Source organism: Myxine glutinosa, chromosome 6 (assembly GCF_964187855.1).
Source record: "Myxine glutinosa chromosome 6, kmMyxGlut1.1, whole genome shotgun sequence".
Classification (NCBI taxonomy): domain Eukaryota; kingdom Metazoa; phylum Chordata; class Myxini; order Myxiniformes; family Myxinidae; genus Myxine; species Myxine glutinosa.
This window is the reverse complement of record NC_136266.1, coordinates 61,703,726-61,725,026: the sequence shown is the minus strand read 5'-3', so window position 1 is coordinate 61,725,026 and position 21,301 is coordinate 61,703,726. Positions and strand designations below refer to the sequence as shown.

Genomic DNA, 21,301 nt, shown 5'->3' with positions numbered 1-21,301 from the left:
CTGTCTACACCATGTCACAACTCTAACCTGAAATGTCTGTCGGTCTCCTTACACATTGATACTGCCCACCAGATTACATCCAAATCTGTCCATAAACCTCTGAAACACACGCAACCTGTCCACCAAAGTTTCACAGTGAGGTGGGGTGAGGTGCAGATCAATTCTGAAATACAAAGTAGAACAAAGAGGGTTTTGTCTGAAGTTCGTCTCATGAAAAAGCCCATCCAAGGGCCTGGTGTAGCAGACAGACAGACAGACAAATAGGCACACAAAAAAAACCGCAGGATCCCATGGAACTAGCTTGTCCACAAATGATCCACAAATGATTCCAGATCCACAAATGTCCACTCCCACCTCTTACACTCCCCATGGTTGAATTATAAACGAAAACGTGTAACTCACTCAATGGAATGCAATTGTCACCATATTGTCCCCAAACTTGACTCTCGTGCTAACTGGGGCACTGTTTCCCAATTTGCATTCCCTGTGCAAATTAAACTGACAGTCAAAGTGTGTAAAATCCAGTCCAATTGCTCAATTGCATTGCCAGTAAAGCTCGAGGCAGTCGATTCAAGGTCGCAGCACGAGTCGGGCTGTGTGGGAACAAGGAATGTAGAGCTGATAAGACCTTTGGCTGAAATGTATTATTTTTCTGCTGGCCCGACCAAGCCTGTTTATCAGATTGAAGGAAACGCATTTTAAATGCAGTGAATTTTCTTTAAAAAAACACTTTGGGCAATTTTCAGAACCTTTAATTTCAACCAAATTGCAACTGAAGTTGTTTTCCTGACCCCAGGCAGTTACACACAGTTACATACATCCCTGCTCATGTCACACAAGAAGACAGGTGACCCACTAACAACAGACACCACACAACACAGAAACTTTTGGCAACAACCAAAACTCCTTTTAAGACAACAATAACACATCCAATTTACCTCAATGGCTCATTTAGCAGCTCATTGTGTCTTTCTCTACATGCAGCTTTCTCTATTTCTCCACTGTTTGGCTTCCGTCTGTTCAATGGCGTCTTCCCCCAAACAGTTAAATCTTGGTTTCATCAGACCACAGAATCTTGTTTCTCACAGTCTGAGAGTCCTTTAGGTGCTTTTTTGCAAACTCCAAGCGGGCTTTCATGTGTCTTTTACTGAGGAGAGGCTTCCGTCTGACCACTCTGCCATAAAGCCCTGCCATAAAGTTGGTGAAGCTCAAAGGAAAACAGACAAACCTGCTGTGGCTTTTGTGAAGACCCGGTGAATTGTTGCCGAAACATTGAACATTTTTTTTTTTTTTTGTATACAAGATCAAGGCTTGTGTAAGAGCTAACATCAATCACAAAAATAAAAAAACCCACACACAAAACATACAATAAAGGGAGCGGGAAAAAAGATGTGGAGAGAGAGGGAAGAACACAGGGACAACGGAAGATCCGTAGGAGGGAGAGGGCTTGGGGGGAGGACGCATGTGGAGGGGGTGGGAAAGGTATAAAACACATGGACACTGCTAGAACTTCCAGGAAAGAAAGAAGTCAGGATTTCAAAAAAAAAAGTGGATCTGGGGTGAGTTAATGGGGGTAGAAGAGATCAAGGTTTTGGATGGGGGGAGACAAGAGATGGTGGTGAACGGCTGTTTTAAAGACCTGGAGGGAGGAGTGGGATTGTAGAAAGTGAGGGAGTTTGTTCCAGAGGCAGGAGTAAAGAGGAATGAAGGAGAGCAGAGAGTCTTGATTTTTGCAATTTCAACAAAGAGGGTTGCTGGCAGATGTTGTGCGACCTGTAGGAATATTTGGGGGACAGAGCACAGATAGAGCTGGGGGAGCTAGGCCAGATAGGAGTCAGTAGAAGACAGAAAGACCACCTACCTGCCTGCAGTGAGTGAGTGAAAGGCCCTCGGAGTTAGCTTCATCGCAAGAGATTCCAATGATTCTGAAAGCTTTGGTTTCATCAGCGTGAAGACGAGCTAGGTGTGAGGCATGAGCACCAGCCCAGAGGGGAGAACAGTATTCCTTTGAGATGCGGATGAAAAAGCCTTGTGTGTGGTGAGGAATTCAGGTGTGCCAAGGAAGGACTTTGCACGATGGAGGATGCCCAGTTGGCAACTGGTTTTCGAGGCCAAATTACAAATGTGGTTTTCCCAGGAAAGATCATGGCAGATAGTGAGACCCAAAATCTTGAGTGACAGAACTTCTTGGAGAGGATTGTTCAGAAAGCAGATGGAGGGTTGTCCAGTCGGTCTTTTCGGAGAGACATAGTAGGAGTGTGAAATTTGTCAGCATTGAAAGACATGTTCCACTTGTTTGACCAGTCTGATTTTGTCCAGGTCTGCAGAGAATGAGGAGGCTGCAGACAGCCGATCTGAGGGATGAGGAATGGAGCGGCAAAGAGTGGAGTCATCCGCAAAGAGATAGAGAGGATTTTCAAGAGAGTCAGATACATCATTGATGAAGACCAGAAAAAGCACAGGGCCCAGAACACTGCCTTGGGGAACTCCAGCCTGAACAGGAAGGGGAGATGAGAGAAACCCATTCAGGGCCACACGTTGACGACGACTAGAGAGGAAGTCCGCAAGCCGTGCCTGGAGATTTCCATGGATACAATAGAAGGAGAGTTTGGTGAGCAGAGCGGGGTGCCAGACCATATCGAAGGCACGTGATATGTCAAGGGAGAAAGCTCTAATTTCCTGTTTGGCATTGAGGACCTCCATCCATTGTTGAGATAGCAGAAGCAGCATGTCCAAAGTAGAGTGACCTGGTCTGAATACAAATTGATGATCAGAGATCAAGCCATTGGAGAAGAGGAAACATTTGATACCTGAAGCAATGATGGATTCCATGACTTTGCTGATAATTGGGATTGGCGCTATGTTGTTTGGAATAAAAAAAGAGATATCGAGTTCAAGTGAATGGTCTGTAGTTGCAAGGATCTGTTTTTGCACCTTTTTTGTCTAAAGCGGTAATGTTGGCTGATTTCCAAGCTGATGGCAGATGACCTTGAGCAACAGAGAGGGTGAAGAGAACAGAGAGAGGGTGAGATAGAGTGGCAGAGCAGGATTTTAGGACCCGTGGGCTGATGCCGTCTGGTCCAGTTGCAGAATCGTAGTCGAGGATTGACAGAAACTTCTCCACCTTGTGAGGAGAGAAGAACACAGAGTCCAGGAGCAGCTGGGTATGACTGCGTACGGTGGGTTCAGAAAGGGACGGGTTTGGGACACAAGATTTTGAGGCAAACACAGAGTTGAGTCATTCAGCTTTTTCACGTGCGGAGTCAGATGTGTAGCCGTTTGAGGTAAGGGAGGTGATGGAGGGGGAAGAAACACCAGAAACAGATTTGACCACACGCCACCAAGATTTGGAGTAGGGAGACAGGTTTGAGAGTTCAGTCTTGAGAGTGGAGAGATATTGTTTCCTGGCTCTCCTGAGGGTAGACGCACACTTGTTCCGAGCTTTGTGAAAGGAACTGAGATTTCCTTCAGTTGGATAAGCCTTCCATGAGGTGAAGGCAAGTTGCTTCACGGCTGCTGCCTCACCACAAGCTTCAGTGTACCATGGACGGGAGGAAGGGTACGACAACTGAAGACGAGATGGGATAAATCTGTGCATGAGAGAGAGAGCAGTTTACTTTGGAAGAATTCCCAGGAAGAGTTGATGTCAGAGGCAGTAGAGATGGGAGACAAGTCCAGATGATTGATGGCTGATTGAAGACTGTGCCAGTCAACCTGAGTGAAATGCCAGACTCGTCTGCGCTGAGGAGGCTCTCTGAGAATGGCCATAGAGATGTCCACTTTAACAAGGAAATGATCAGAAGAACTGATTGGAGCAGAAGATGAGCAGCAGACATTTGCGGGGAAGTTCGTCAAAACCAAGTCTGGAAGAGAAGATACTCCATTGACTGAGATCCGGGTTGGGAAAATGACAGATTGTGTCAGTCCCAGTGAGTCGCAGAAGTCCTTTGCTGAGGTGCCATGGCTGGTGTGAGAGGAACCCACACCCAGCCAGCTGGCATGAAGTCGCCACATATGAGGAAGAGAGAGTTGGGATGAGTGGACAGAAGTTGGTCGATGTTGTCAGACAGGGAGATGGAAATGGAGTCATCACTGTTTGGAGGACGGTACAGAACACATATGAACAAAAGGTGGGAGCGGAGAGGAAGCCGTAGCCAGAGGTACTCCTGCTAGTGGGGTGGAGAGACGGCAGTTTTATTCCAAATATTGTGTTCCAAACCCCTTGGTGTCTGTACCCACCCAACACAATCGCACCAACTGTGTCTTTTGCAACCCTAGAATCTGCAACTGGACAAGACGGCATCAGCTCACATCTCCTAAAAACCTGTTTTCTGGTCTTGCAAGGTCTTGCCTCTTTCTGCTCTGTTCACCCTACGATTTTTCACAAGCCATTTTTCATCTGCTGGGAAATCAGCCGACATTACTGCATTGAATAATCATTAATCAATCCCTTTCACTACAGACTTGTCAGCTTGCTTCCAGTCATCAGTGATGTCATGGTATGCATCATCACAGTTAACGTTACGTTCTTCCTTTTCTCTAACAGCCTTATCTCAGGTCATCAATTTGGTTTCAGACCTGCTTTCTCTACATTGGCCATGCTGGTCCTACTCTTCAAAAAATGGATGGATGCCCTCGATGTTAGACATGAGATCAGTGCCGTCTCTCTGGACATATATCGAGCTTTTGCTACAGTCTGGCATCCCGCTTGTTCTTCAAATTGTCTGCCTACGGCAGGGGTGGGGAACCTTTTTCCTGTCGAGGGCCATTTCGATTTTTAGAACATCCTTCGAGGGCCATGCTAAATTATTGAATACATATATCGGACTCACCTAATGCGATGGCTGGAACTGTTTCTCTTTGGCGAGGCGTTTGGTGTCAGGTGGTAGTGATGATGATGCTACTCGCAGCTGGTTTTGCAGGTTTGGGTCAGTCAGTCTTGAGCGAAACCGAGTCTTTGCAAGAGTCAGTTTTGAAAAGAACTGCTCACAGCTGTAGGTCGTCCCAAACAGTGATGCAAACTTCAGTGCATGTCTCCTCCGAATGGTAAAATCCTCAGCACGTACATACAGTTTGTAGAACTCGAGCAAAGGGAGGACAAATCTCACAATCTTACTATGTCTCTCCGAAAAGATCGACTGGACAACCCTCCCATCTACTTTCTAAACAATCCTCTCCAAGAAGTTCTGTCGCTCAAGCTTTTGGGTCTCACTATCTGCCATGATCTTTCTTGGGAAAACCACATTTCCAAGCTGGCCTCCAAAGCCAGTCGCCGACTGGGCATCCTCCGTCGTGCGAAGTCCTTCCTCGGCACACCTGAGCTCCTCACCACATACAAGGCTTTCATCTGCAGCTCAATGGAATACTGTTCTCCCCTATGGGCCGGTGCTCCTGCCTCGCACCTAGCTCGGCTTCACGCTGTTGAAACCAAAGCTTTCAGAATTATTGGAATCTCCCGCGATGAAGCTATCTCTGAGGGCCTTTCACTCACTCACCGCAGGCAGGTAGGTGGTCTTTCTGTCTTCTTCCGACTCCTCTCCGGCCTTGCACCCCCAGCTCTCTCTGTGCTCTGTCCCCCAAATATTCCTACAGGTCGCACAAGATCTGCCAGCAACCCTCTGATGGTTAAACTGCCGAAATCTCGGCTCTCTGCTCACCTTCACTCTTTCATTCCTCTTTTCCCCCGCCTCTGGAACAAACTCCCTCACTCCCTTCAATCCCAATCCTCCCTCCAGGTCTTTAAAACAGCTGTTCACCACCATCTCTTATCTTCCCCCATCCAAAACCTTGATCTTTTCTACCCCCGCTAATTCACCCCAGATCCACCTTGTTTGAAATTCCAACTTCTTTCCTGGAAGTCCTGGCAGTGTCCATATGTTTTATACCTCTCCCACCGCCCCCTTCCCACGCCCCCCCCCCCCCTAAAGCCCTCGCCCTCTCTCAGATCTCTCGATGTCTCCATGTCTCTCGGTCCCTGCTCTCAAATGTTGTGTTTGTGTCCTTCCACCTCTCTCCCCATCTTGTCTACCGCTCCCTATGTTATATGTTTTATGTGTCGGTTTGTCTTTCTGTGTGATTAATGTTCGCTCTTTCACGAGCCTCGATCTTGTATACAAAAAAAAAAAAAAATTTTTTTTTTCTTTCTTTTAATAGATAGATGAATTGCCTCGCGGGCCGGATCAAACGGTCTCGCGGGCCGTATACGGCCCGGAGGCCAGAGGTTCCCCACCCCAGGCCTACGGCATCTAAAGCCAACTCCACACATGGCTTTCTGACTTCTTTGACTCCCCTGGTTTTCCTGTTTTTTTAAAACAAATCTACAGTATCATTCGTGCAGTAAATACCGGTGATAATCTGCAGCTGGACCTTACATACCGGCATATAAGCCGCAGCTGGGCTGTAAATACCGGTGTACAAGCCATAGCTGTACCATAAATACTGGCGTATAAGCTATAACCATACCGTAAATTACTGCATCTGCACTGCACAATTACTGCCGTAAATTACTGCACAATTACTGCACTCATCCGACTACGTCACCACAGCAACGCACACGATCGCGCCTCCTGTCTGCAAACCCTGGCAAAATCACCCGAGTTCATCCCCACCGTACAAAGCAACATCAAGCTCACTCTGTTCAATACCCGGTCCCTCAACAACAAAAGCCTCATCCTGAACGACTACATTCTGGATAATAAACTGGACTTTCTCTGTCTCACTGAAACCTGGCAACAACCACTGGACTACTTCTCACTCAACCTCACTACACCCAATGGATATTCTTACATCAATAAACCATGCTCGGAGGGCCGAGGTGGTGGAATTGCCGTAATACACCGACAGGACATCAAGACCAGCCTCATCTCCATCTCATCTGCTCCATCATTTGAATACCTGGCTTTTCAACTCTCTGGTCACACACAGTCAGTCATGGCTGTCGTCTACCGCCCTCCCAAACCACACCCATCATTCCTGTCTGACTTCTCCTACTTTCTGACCCAGCTCTGTTCCCTCTCCCCCTCAATCCTCCTCGGTGATTTCAATATCCACATGGACTCCACACTCCACTATAACCACTGACTTCACTGATTTACTCACCTGCTTTAACCTCACTCAACATGTCAACTTTCCTACCCGTAAGCGTGGTCACATTCTGGACCTTGTCTGCTCTACTGGATTAATTTTGCACCATCTCTCTGGCTCCGACCTCACCCTCTCTGACCACTTAGCCATCACTATGACCATCAACATTCCCACCCCAGCACCAAGGCATTATCGCACTATCAACTTCCATAAGCTAAACGCTCTTTCACCTACCTCATTCTCATCCACCCTCTCTGAAAAAATGTCCACTTCTCCCTTCGTTGACCTCCACACCCCTTCTGACCTCACTGACTACTACAACCACACTCTCTCCTGCCTCGACCAGCTTGCGCCTATAAAAACCAAAACAGTTTCTTTCACCCATTCTGCTCCCTGGTTTACCCCTGAACTCCGCCTGATGAAAACTCGTGCTCGCCAACTTGAAAGACTCCGAAATAAAATAGGTCTCACAATTCACTCCCAAGCCTACAAAGACCACCTGCAGCACGACAAAGATGCCCTCTCCCGCGCCCGCTCCGCCTACTACTCTCAAATTATCCACTCTGGCTCCGGAAACCCAAAAGCACTCTTCTCTACAATAAACAAACTCCTCAGCCCCCTGGACACCACCACCCAGTCATTCACAGTAGACAACTGCATCTCCTTCCTTTCATTCTTCCAAAGCAAAATTGACAACATCTACAACAGCTTAACCACCACTGCACCTGCTCCCCCTCAAACCACCTGCCCCCCCTTATCCTGCCAACCCCTGTCTCAGTTCTCCCCAGTCTCCCCTACTGACCTCTCTGAACTCCTCATAGGAATGAAAACTGCCACCTGCACTCTGGACCCCATCCCCTCCAGCTTTGTCAAGGCCTCCCTTCCTGCTCCCTCTCCACTTATCACTGCAACAATAAACTCCTCCCTGTCTACAGGCATCGTCCCACCATCCCTCAAAATTGCTGCTGTTCCCCCCATTCTGAAAAAACCTGGACTCAACCCTGACACCCTAAATAACTCCAGACCCATCTCCAACCTACCCTTTCTGTCAAAAGTTTTGGAACGCGCTGTAGCCACTCAACTCAAACATCACCTCTCTGCCAATAACCTGTATGAAACATTCCAATCCGGATTCCGCTCCAACCACAGTACTGAAACTGCTCTCCTCAAAATCACCAACGACCTTCTCCTCTCCTCTGACGCCGGCAACCTCAACATTCTCATCCCCCTCGACCTCAGCGCCGCCTTTGACACCATCAATCACACCATCCTCCTCACCCGACTTGAAACCACCTTTAACATTACCGGCACTGCCCTCTCTTGGATCAAATCTTACCTCTCTGACAGACGCCAGTTCATCTCCATCAATAACTGCAAACCCCCCACTCCTCCCCTCCCCCAAGGTGTCCCCCAAGGTTCAGTTATCGGCCCCCTCCTCTTCATCCTGTACCTGTCCCCCCTTGGTCACTTAATCCGCCGTCATGGTCTCCAATTCCACTGCTTCGCCGATGATATCCAGCTTTTCATCTCCACCAAGTCATTCTCCACCGCCACCCACTCTATCCTGACAAACTGCATCACTGAAATAAAATCCTGGCTTCAAATCAACTTCCTCAAACTCAACTATGATAAATCTGAAATAATCATCATTGGCCCAAAAACGCTCACCAAATCCACCCATAACTTCGCCCTCAACATTGACGGTTTCCCAGTATCCGCCTCCCCTCACATCCGGAATCTTGGCATCATCTTTGATCAAACCCTCTCCTTCGACAAATACACTAAACAAATCACAAAGACAGCCTTCTTCCACCTGAAAAACATCGCCTGTCTCCGTCCATCCCTCTCCACGGCTGCAGAAACCCTCATCCACGCCTTCATCACCTCCCGTCTGGACTACTGCAACAGCCTCCTCTATGGTTCACCCTCAATAATCATCAATAAACTCCAATACATTCAGAACTCCGCTGCCCGTCGACTCACCCATTCCCGGACCCGTGACCACATCACCCCCGTCCTTTATAAGCTTCACTGGCTCCCCATCCCCCAGAGAATCCAGTACAAAATCCTCCTCTTGACCTACAAAGCCCTCCATAACCTGGCCCCATCCTACCTGACTGACCTCCTCTCCAGACACACTCACACCCGCAACCTCCGCTCTGCTGGTACCAACCCCCTGAAACCCCCCCCCCAATCCGGACCAAATTCAGATCCTGGGGGGACAGGGCCTTCTCCATCGCTGCTCCCACCCTCTGGAACTCACTACCTCACACCATCAGAGACTCCTCCTCACTCACCACATTCAAAACATCACTCAAGACCCACCTATTCAACACTGCATTTAACATTTAACCCACAGCATTTAACCCCTGACTATCTCTACTCCTTCTCCTTCCTTTTGCTTTGATTTATTTACCTATTTATTTTTGTCTTTTTGCACTTGTTTTTTTGTACTCTGTCAAAGCGTCTTTGGGCTTCTTGAAAAGCGCTATATAAAATAAATGTATTATTATTATTATTATTATTATTATTATTATAAATACGGGTGTATAAGCCGTAGCCATACTTGAACTACTGACGTAGAAGCCGTACCAAATAAATACCGACGTATAAGCCATGCCATAAATACCGACATATAAGCCATACCGTAAATACTAACGTATAAGCCATAGCCGTAATTACCAGTGTACAAACCATAGCCATACATTTACGGTATGGCTACAACTTGTACACCAGTGTTTATGGTACTTTGTGAAATAGAGCTCCAAAGTGATTATTGGAGTTTGTGATGAGGACAATCCGAACAGGGAATGCAGCACCAAAGTGATTGATGAGTACAATATTAAATTTTGTTGAAAATGATTTAAAATGTGCTGTATATCATACAACAACAACAACAACATGCATTTTAAGGCCATTTTCCCTGCTAGAGCGGGGGTTAGCCAAGGGGATTAGTCCCCTTGTCTTTGACTGGCCGACGGGACCCGGGACCTATGACGTCCTTCCCGGGCAGCGTGAAATAGGGTCGTAGGACTAGAATCACTATTACCTAATTATTCACGCTGCCCTGAAACGAGGAAATAAGCCCCGCACGAATCACACGTGCTGAGACGCCGAGCGGTGCGTACACGTGATCCGTGCCATTTATTTGGTGATCCCGGTTCTAGCGATCTTACTCGTACCACGCGTAGCCAATTGGATAAATCACAAAAGCGGTCGAATGGGAAAAAGGAAGAACAGGTTTATTTACACTATTTACAATGATTCAGAGAAAAGAGGACAGTGCAGCCTTAAAAACCGTCTTAACTTAATCCCCAGGACAAACGGGCCCGTCTCACACACAGACACACTCACACGGGGTTTGCAGCTGCAGGATGATGTTCACCACCTCCAGGGATGGCTCTCGTGCAGCTCCCTCCGGCCTCCGGTTCGTCCCGGGCAGATGGTAAGGAGAGGGGCAGGAGCTCTCCGCGTGTTGTTTGGCGCACACGGGATAATACGGGGCGAACGGTAGGGTCTGGGCTCTGGCAGTTGGCGGTTAACACTGGCGGCTATTGCTGCGTTCACTCGCATGGCTGAATAGGCGATATTCGCCACCGGCGCATCTGGCTGCCTTTCCTCCGGCGCGTACGTTATACTGAGATATAGTGCAATACCCCCAAAGCGAGCGCTGCGAATCACGTTCTTCACAGTCCTCTCGCATGCGCTCTCCCCTTGCGAGTTCTTTTGTGCCAATCAGTCCTTCTCGTTCTCCCTCGTGCTCTCTCAAGTCCTTCGTGCAGTCCAGTAGAGTCCTTTCAAAGGCTTTTTGCAAAAACTTTTATAGGCATGCCCCGCGAAACTTCTAGCACTCACCAGACGCGCCTTATCACGCCATGCCCTTAGAGCCCTGGTTGGCTGGTGGCCCTTACCGTCATCGCCTCTGACGCGCTGCCTTGACGCCGCCCCACCCCGACCCTGCGCTCCTCCCTCTTAGGCCTACCTCGTGTTACTCGACCAGTGAGCGAGCAAAGGGCAGCAAATGCTGCTGGCAGCCAAAGCGTAATAAATGCTGCGGGTAGCCAAAGCGTAACAAACTGAGGGGGTCAGCCAAATGGGGCGCGGGATCAATTATGCCATAGAGGTGGAACTTGGAGGGTGGACGCAAAATGAAGGGGACCTAAACTCATGTCTTTACACAACGCAGATATTACTAGGGGAAATGGCCTATACTTACACATACTATGACATAACTAATACTCTAAGGTGGCCTACGTGTTGCTCGTGGACTAACTATGTGGGGCAACCCTTTAACCTTTAATGACCAATATGTGCAAATCTCAAAACCGTAGCAATATAATGACTTTTGTCTTGTGATTAAATTTCCCTGGCACCAAAACTCCACCCCCTCCATGTCCCTAATTTACATTTAAATTATTGTGGGGAAAATGGATTTGCTTGAAGTCGTTTTGGTAAGTTGCACTTTTCAAGAACGTAACGACAACGTCAAAGAGGGGACTTACAGTGTCTAAGTTTGCCTCGTCGGTGCCTGGCTTTTGAATCAATCTTTCAGCATATTTACAGTGTCTAAGTTTGCCTCGTCGGTGCCTGGCTTTTGAATCGATCTTTCAGCATACAGAGTCTTTCTTTTGCCTTCATTGATTTTCTGTCTTGGCCAAGCGTCGGAGCTCCACACTTAACATGGGCCGGACGTATTTTTCTGTGTGTTTGGGGTGCCAATGTGTGCAAGGAACCCAAATGGTATGGCAGACAAGCGGAGGGTCGGGGCTATTTATAAGTTATGGGGAGATACCCGCACATTGGCACTCCCTGTTTGCGGGGTTTGAGGATAGTAGTATAAGGTGTGCCCACCGCTATTGCCATTGCACCACCACCATAGCACCACGCAGCCGTTATTGACTGCTCTGAAGGTAAAGTCAAGGTTGTGGGCATTTTCCGTGGTTGTCTGAATATGTGGGATCGTGATAATGCAATCGGGATCGAGCGGTTGTGGTTTGAGCATGGTAGTTAATAAATATGTGTGGTTGGTTGCTGTTTCTTCATGTAGAGGAAGGGTTGTTATGTTGCTTACCGTTGTTTCGGAGAGTACTGGTTCGTAGAACCACAACAATATTCTCATGATCAAATTGGATGTTGACTTCACGTGGTTTGTTTTTCAGAACATTCAAGAAGTAATATTGAACAAATAATGCCAAGGCACTGTTTGGTGGAGAACAAGATTGGTGTTTTGAAGAAACAATCACAAGATCAACACTCATCACCTTTACAACACCAATCCAGCTTTCATCAACACAATACAAAGGTTAAGAGAAAACTTTCAAAACAAAAGAATGTCCTCAAAGGGAAAAGGTGTAACGTTTTCAGTAATGATTTTGCTGCTTCACTGAGGAGCGTGAAAAGACGTCTGAGGCTCCATAAACGAGAGCACCCACATAGGTGCTCAGTTTGTGGAAAAGGTTGTGTGTCAAAAAGTAAATTGGAATCGCACCTGAGGACCCATACAGGCGAGCGTCCATACAAGTGCTCTGTTTGTGGTAAAGATTTCTCGATGAAAGGCAGTTTGAATTCGCATGTGAGGATCCATACAGGAGAGCGTCCATACAAGTGTTCTGTTTGTGGTAAAGGTTGCTCATTGAAAGCTCATTTGAAATTGCATATGATGACCCATACAGGAGAGCGTCTGTACAAGTGTTCTGTTTGTGGTAAAGGTCTATCGACTAAAATAATATTGAAAAGGCATATGATGATCCATACAGGAGAGCATCCATACAAGTGCTCTGTTTGTGGTAAAGATTTTGCGTCAAAAGCTAATTTGAAATCGCATATCAGGATCCATACAGGAGAGCGTCCACACAAGTGCTCTGTTTGTGGAAAAGATTTTGCTACAAAATCTAATTTGAAATTGCATATGAGGATCCATACAGGAGAGCGTCCATACAAGTGCTCTGATTGTGGTAAAGGTTTTGCATTAAAAGGTCATTTGAATGCACATATGAGGGTCCATACAGGAGAGCGTCCATACAAGTGCTCTGTTTGTGGTAAAGGTTTCTCGATGAAAGCTAGTGTGAAGTTGCATATGAGGGTCCATACACAAGAGCGCCCACACAAGTGCTCTGTTTGTGGTAAAGATTTTGCATGCAAAGGTAATTTCAAATCGCATATGGTGACCCATACAGGAGGGTACAAATGCTCTGTTTGTGGTAAAGATTTTGCATATAAAGGTAATTTGAAATCGCATATGGTGACCCATACAGAAGAGTGTCCGCACAAGTGCTTTGTTTGTGGTAAAGGTTTCGTGATAAAAGCTAGTTTGAATGCGCATTTGATGATCCATACAGGAGAGCGTCCACACAAGTGCTCTGTTTGTGGAAAAGATTTTGCGTCAAAATCTAATTTGACTTCGCATGTGACTATCCATACAGAAGAGCGTCCATACAAGTGCTCTGTTTGTGGTAAAGATTTTGCGTCAAAAGCTAGTTTGAAATCGCATATCAGGATACATACAGGCGTGCGTCCACACAAGTGCTCTGTGTGTAGTAAAGGTTTTGCGTCAACAAGTACTTTAAAAACGCATATGCTGACCCATACAGGAGAGCGTCCACACAAATGCTCTGTTTGTGTTAAGGATTTTGCATTAAAAGCTGGTTTGAAATTGCATATGATGATGCATACAAGAGAGCATCCACACAAGTGCTCTGTTTGTGGTAAAGGTTTATCGACCAAAACAATATTGAAAATGCATATGAGGACCCATACAGGAGAGCGTCCATACAAGTGCTCAGTTTGTGGTAAAGATTTCTCTCTAAAAGCTTCTATGACGATTCATATGAAGAGACATACCTGAGAGTCCTTTCAAGTACTCTGTGATGAGGGTTTTATTCGTAAAATGAGCGTCAACTTGTTTAATAGACTAGCAAATGCAATTTGTACACAAACATGAAGACAAGCAGCCAGAAAAGGTATCTCTCAGTCACCTTACAAATAAATTCCAAAGACAGGTGCACAGTAGAGGATGCTACACATGAAATGAAAACAGAAACGAATACAGCCACAATGATTGCAAAGAAGGCAAATAGATCAGGGGCCAGACCCAATTTATGGTGGTCTTGGGTACTTGGTACTTCGTTTGCCAAAAAAATTAATGTCAGTCTGTCAGGTGTTAGGCCCATGGGGGTAGACTTTCGCTCGGGTGGATATAGATGATGAAAGTGGTGAAATTTTTTACGATTGAGAAATAGTCTGCTTCGGTTTGTATATTTTTTCTTTTTCTTCCCCTCCCACCAATTCAAATAATGAGTGTATAAAAGCTGTGTTTGAAGACCATAGGGTTGAGCGAGCTATGATGGTGGGCTGACAGCATGTTCGTGTCTCCTATCATATGTGCACATACAGTCACGTGAAAAAGTAAGTACACCCCATGTAAAGTTTGGACTTTTTCAACATATTTCAACATACAGCTATTTGATCTTCATTTCAACAATATTGATAGATAAAGGTGATATAATATAACAAATATCATGAAACATTTACATTTTGTAGTCCATTGTATAATTTAAATAAATATAAATGCAAATTTCGCATGTGGAAAAGGTAAGTACACCCTTGGCTCTAATAGGTGGTATTGCCCCCTTTGGCAGAAACAACCTCAAGTCGGCGTTTCTTATAACTGTCTGCCAGTCTCTGACATCGTCTGGGGGAAATTTTTGTCCACTCTTCCATGCAGAATTCTTTCAGATGTGCGATGTTTGTGGGGTTTCTTGCATGTACAGCTCGTTTCAAATCCCCCCACAACATCTCGATGGGATTTAGATCCGGGCTTTGACTTGGCCATTCTGGAACCGTCCATTTCTTTCTTTTCAGCCATTCCTTGGTGGATTTACTGGTATGTTTAGGGTCATTGTCATGTTGCAAGGTGTTTGCAAGGTGTAGTGCACATAAGTAGAAAGGGGTGTAGGGGTGTACTTCGGTTGAGCTTCAACTCTCCGACAGATGGCCTCACATTATCTTCAAGCACCCTCTGGTACAATGAAGAATTCATAGTGGATTATATGATGGTGAGCAGCCCAGGCCCTGATGCAGCAAAGCTGCCCCAAACCATAATATTTCCACCACCATGCTTTACATTTGGTATCAGGGTCTTGTGGTCAAATGCTGTCTTTGGTTTTCGCCAAACATGTCTTCTGGTACTGTGGCCAAATAGCTCTACCTTTGACTCATCTGTACAGAGCACATTGTACCAGAAGTGCTGGTCTTTGCAATGGTGTTCATTGGCAAACTTTAGTCTTGCCCTGATGTTCTTTCTGGATAGCAAAGGTTTTCTCCTGGCCCCCCTCCCATGTAGATCAAATTTGTGCAGCCTCTTTCTAATGGTAGACTCGTGCACTTTGACATCAACAGTGGCAATAGCTACCTGTAGGTCCCGTGATGACATTCTGGGGTTCTTAGAGACTTCCAGCATCTTGCGGTCTGCTCTCGGGCTGAACTTGCTGGGGCGGCCTGGCCTGAACAAGTTGGCAGTTGTTTGGAATGTTCTCTACTTGTAGATGATCTTCCGGACAGTCAAATGATTGATTTCAAATTGTTTAGAAATATTTTTAAATCCCTTCAAATTGTTTAGAAATCTTTTTAAATCCCTTCCCAGACTCGTAGGCATCTATAACCTACTTTATGAAGACCTCAGAAGGCTCTTTTGATCTAGGCATGTGGACGCCACACACTTCAACAACAAAGAGCAAACCAAACTAAATGTCTTTGGTTTAAATAAGACCGGTTCCTCCAAGATCCTCTCTAACGATGTTCCCATCATTTGCACCTGAGCTGGTGCACCTGATTCTAATTTTAGGTATTTGAAGTAGTGATAAATGTAGGGGTGTACTTGCTTTTTCCACATGCGAAATTTGCATTTATGTTTATTTAAATTATACAATGGACTACAAAATGTAAATGTTTCATGATATTTGTTATATTAAATCACCTTTATCTATCAATATTGTTGTAATGAAGATCAAATAGCTGTATGTTGAAATATGTTGAAAAAGTCAAAACTTTACATGGGGTGTACTTACTTTTTCACGTGACTGTAGATTGTAGTTTTGCTCTGTAAATAGATGTTTTAATAAAGCGATTCAATGGACCTTTGAGCCGGTGGTCTTTATGGGTAAGACCTTTGAGTTTCCCTCCGCAAACCATACACCACTTGAACCCATTAACTTTGTATTCACGACATTGTGATTAAACTGTTATGGTTATATTTACTATATTATTATTATTATTACGAAAACGATACTACTCAGTACTACTGAAACGATACACTACTACTGTATTAAGAAACCTGGGCTTAATTTGTCCAAAGTGGTCCGAAGGTGAGGCATGAATCCTGAGGCCTATACGTACCGTCTTGTTGGAAGAGACATAACGCGATGCTTTCGATATTTCCTGGTCATTCTAACAATCAATTTGTTTGGGTTTCACACTGATTGAAAACCTAAAGGTAGTGCATGCTGATTGTGATATGTTACAGGTTCGACGATATGTTCAGCCTGAACGAAATTGGAATTAAAATGGGGGTGTGCGGAGTCAGCCGCATACCCCCGTAATGACATCATACGTAATCACATCACCCTGTCATGTGACCAGATCCTCAGCTCTGGTATATGTTTGAGCGGACAAATATACATACGGATGGACAAACACTGTTCGAGACGGCTTTTCACTATGGGCTAGGCCGTAAAAAAAAGGAGGATTACTATTTGATATTTTCCAGATTTTTGACATTTCTTCCAAGATGGCCACCACATGGTGAAGTATACCAGACCAAAGCCTAGCACTACCACCAACACACATCCAATATACCATTAAAAATGACGTTGGCCATATAACCTAACCTATATGTCAATATCTACTGCAGCAGTGGCACTCAACTCTGCTGTACTGTGCGCATGCATGTACTGAACCGGTGCTAGATATATGCAGACTTGCACTACTGAAAAAAAAAAAAAAAAAACACCTTTAGAGGCCATTTTTCCCCGCAAGCGGGGGTTGGCCTTTTTCGGGAACTGTGGTTGTTGTTGTTTTTTGGTCCCCTTTTTGAAGCAATGTTTTACGGCCGGATGCCCTTCCTGACGCCAACCCTTTTTGCCGCCTTTAACGACAAGCAGGGAATTACCAGTGAACTGGTACTCAATTTGCCGACCTCGGAAGGTATGACAGGCTGAGTCAACCCCCCTGGCGTTAATTCAGCGATTGACCGGGATTCGAACCCAGGATCCTAGGATCCTAAGCCGGCACCCTAGCCGCTAGCCCAACACCAGGGATAATAGCCCAACACCAGGGACACCAGGGATAACCAGGGATAATACACAATTGCACTACTGAGCTGTCTGGTAATTGTCGATGGGCGATTCCTGGTCAAACTTTCCATTTGCAAATTCGTTGAAAATATCCCGCAAAGTCTGGGTTCCGTTGAACACTGTACTAAGCGTACCATGGCTTCAAAAACTTTCTGCCAGCCTTCCGGATGGATACACAAATGAAGACCATTTTAAGACCTAGTTTGACTGTATTCAATCAGTAGCTCAATTAAAGCTGCTGAGAAAGTTTGTTCTTGAGATCGATAACGAATGTACTATCGCTTTAGCTCGCTCGCTAGGCAACTTAAACATACAAGTCTTGAGATTGATGTCTTGAGTACAAGTCGTATGTACATGTCTCGAAAATCGCATTCGCTTGGTGCGGCGTGAGCAAACTTACCGATTAGTCAGGTTCACTATGTTAACAAATATAATTTCGTTCAAAATTTTGGTAGATTAGCAAAACGATACATTTCTGGAATACTCAGAGCATGAGGAATCCAAAAATTAATGTTTGCATTTGCATAGACACCTTTGCGAAAATGACACTCAGGACAGTGATGAAGAGTCAGGTTCACTATGTTAACAAATATAATTTCGTTCAAAATTTTGGTAGATTAGCAAAACTATACATTTCTGGAATACTCAGAGCATAAGGAATCCAAAAATTAATGTTTGCATTTGCATAGACACCTTTGCGAAAATGACACTCAGGACAGTGATGAAGAGTCAGGTTCACTATGTTAACAAATATAATTTCGTTCAAAATTTTGGGAGATTAACAAACCTGTACATTTTTGGAATCATCAGAGCATGGAGAATCCGAAAATCAATGTTGGCATTTGCACAGACACCTGCATGGCCGCCATTTTGGATTTTCAAAATGGCCGCCATAAAATACATATTATGTGCTATCTCGGCTTCTAGTCAACCTAGAAACTTAATTAAATATGCTAATCCTATGTTTTCTGGGTTAAGGAATCCAATAAAGGCCTCAAAATAGTGCTCAGGATTATAGAAAAGCAACAAACAAAGATAATTGAAAACCATTGTCTTTATATTTGTGATATAACTGTATTACATAATACATGATATTGCAAGTCCTTTGAAGTTATAGGTATGGGTTTATAAAGCAAGAAAGCAGCCTTGTTAGTATCAGATTGAACTATAAGTCCTATACACAGGATCTACTAGGTCTACACTGTTCAGGAATATGCTTTTACAGATCTTCATCACTGTCCTGAGGGTCATTTTCGCAAAGGTGTCTATGCAAATGCAAACATTAATTTTTGGATTCCTCATGCTCTGAGTATTCCAGAAATGTATAGTTTTGCTAATCTACCAAAATTTTGAACGAAAAAACATAGTGAACCTGACTAGGTGAGATGGACTTCATTTGCATGAGCGCTAGGCCTATAGAGACCACAAAAAATGTAAAAAATTTTTTTTATCTTAAGAGAAAATAGTAATTATCAAGAAAAAAAAGGGCATTGTCAAAAAGGAAGCAGGTGGGACAAGAAACGAATAATTTATTTTACTTTGCCTAATATATAATTTCTAAACCTTTCATTCATAGATATCGATCACAAATCAATGCTGGAGAAAACATGCAGCAGATTGACAGGAAATGCACCTATTATTCATGAAAACAGCTCAACTAATGTGATGTAAATATACTTGTGTATATTGTTATGTCGGTGGGGTAGTGATATGTAGAGTCAGGTAGATTTGTGTAGGTAACATGCTCCGACTGTCGTGAAGAAGAAGAACCACCACCATGTAATAAGTGGAGGCCCTGTTTAGCCCGGATGTCGGATAAGTTGTATATCTGTCCCTGTCACGAGGGGGCGGGGCGTGTTAACTAGCTTAGGGAATAAGGATAAATTATCCCTTGTACGTCTTACCCTTGGTGATTTATCCCTTTGTCCCTTATAGTCCAAGCCATTTAGCCCAAATATGGGGCCAGATAGGAAAAAACTGCAACACTACATATCAGTGCGAAATTGTATGCAGTAATATATACCAGATAACATATAAAAAGTCTAAAGCTCTAAAAATATGGGGTGTCTGTCAAAATCACTGGTACATGGACCCCCCTTTTCAACCTTTTGCGGTACGATTTGTTCACATTTTGCGATACATTCCGAGCACATGGTATATAATTATACTTTTAATATCAGGAATTACAGCATGTTACAGCCCCAGTACGGCCCGTACGGAACAAAAAAATAAGCACGTAAACAAAATTCCCAATAGCTAAATACTGATCACTGATATGCAAATACATGAATCACTTGTCATGACTGTTTCAGAATTATGGCACATTTTGTTGATTAAAATCACAAACTCATAATAAAATCACATATAGAGAAACTAATAATACTGACTCATAAAATACTGTCGGAAGTCAAGGATTCGCTTAAAAGTAAAAAAAATGTCCACAATTAACTAATTCAGCTGCATGTAACAGTCTATAACAACAGTCCACTACCTAATCATCATTTTCCTCGTCATCGTCGTCGCTGAAACTGTCCAGGACGGAGTTGGTGCAGCCAGATCCACGGCACTGACCACAAGCAGGAGAACACTCCAAGTTGTTCTTGCGGCATGTACACCGTGCGGAACCACAATCGGTCGAACAGTTGCACCGGATAACATTCAACAAATCCTGAGGTGCTGGAGGGAGGTCGGTCATAACAGGAACAAGATTGCCGTCGCTCATTCTCCAGCCCCAATCCACTGGTTGTAGGCTGTTGTTTCCTTTCCACTGCTGTATTTGCAGATACACCCGTCTGCTGTGATATCTCGCTGCAGCAGATGTGGGCGGTAAGGTCTGTGGGAGTATCTTCGAAGTCTTGACTGCGACCTGTTCACAAAACCGCTTGTACCTGAGGGAATCCAAACTTTCATCAGGTTTACCCTTGTAGAGACACTCGAGTGCTATCTCTCCTGCAGCCTCGACCACATCTGGTGATGCATCCTCAGCCAAGAACTGTTGGGATTGAGTTTGGAAGAGTGTGCTCATCATGAATTTCTTCAGTGACGCTCCTTTGCCAAGGCCGTACAGTCGAGACGTCGTGTCACATCCCAAAACTGCGTGTATGAATAGGATGCTTTCACACACAGCTGCACCTAGCTGACGTTTCATGGACTTCACATTCCAGATGTGGTTTGGTTTTGTAGTGGATTTTGCCTGACTATACATAAACAAGTCGTGTGCTTCTAGGTTTGCGTAGAAGCAGAGTAGGACGATCAGATCTGTGTCTTCTCCTATAAGGGCTGTGTTCCTCATGTTCGCCGAACTGACTGCGGTCTGGACGATTAGCAGGTCAGCATCTTCCTGGGAATGATGGGTCTGGCATCCAGAAAGCCGGAGGTATCTGCTCAACATGTTGATGAAGTTCTGTTTGTTGTTGAGGTTTCCCAGGAAGATGTCTTTCTTCATGGTCAACTTCATGTCATCAGTGAAAGTCACTTCTGGTCCACCTCTACCTGCTGCTCGCCTCTGGTGGGTCATGTGCTTGGTTGATTGACCAAGATATCCATCAAATATTACGATGGCCTTTCCGTACTTTCTTGTAACATATTCACAGTGGAGCATGCAGATCTCTCGATATGTTGGTGAACCACGTGGCCATGGTATACGGTGCAGCAGACTTCCACCATCCAAGACATACTGGATTTCGCTGATTGACTCTATGGTACCTGGTTCAAGTTTAGACCAGATAGCATCTCCGAGTACGGACTTCTGGGCTTCACGTAGCATCAGCTTTTCATCAAACAGCGCAGGTGGATGAGGGCATAACTCAAAGCGAAACATCTCTTCCTTATCTTCAGCAGATTTTGAGATGATGATGAGACGCTGGAAT

General features: G+C 44.9%; 1 protein-coding gene across 1 annotated transcript in view; it reads left to right on the top strand.

Moving 5' to 3' along the window:
- LOC137429877 (uncharacterized) overlaps nt 1-21,301 on the top strand; it is a 94,300-nt gene that overhangs the window by 28,591 nt on the left and 44,408 nt on the right. Inside the window, exon 3 of the mRNA XM_078781037.1 lies at nt 12,243-13,919. Coding sequence (XP_078637163.1) covers nt 12,243-13,919 — 1,677 coding nt within the window. The remainder of the gene's footprint in view (nt 1-12,242; nt 13,920-21,301) is intronic.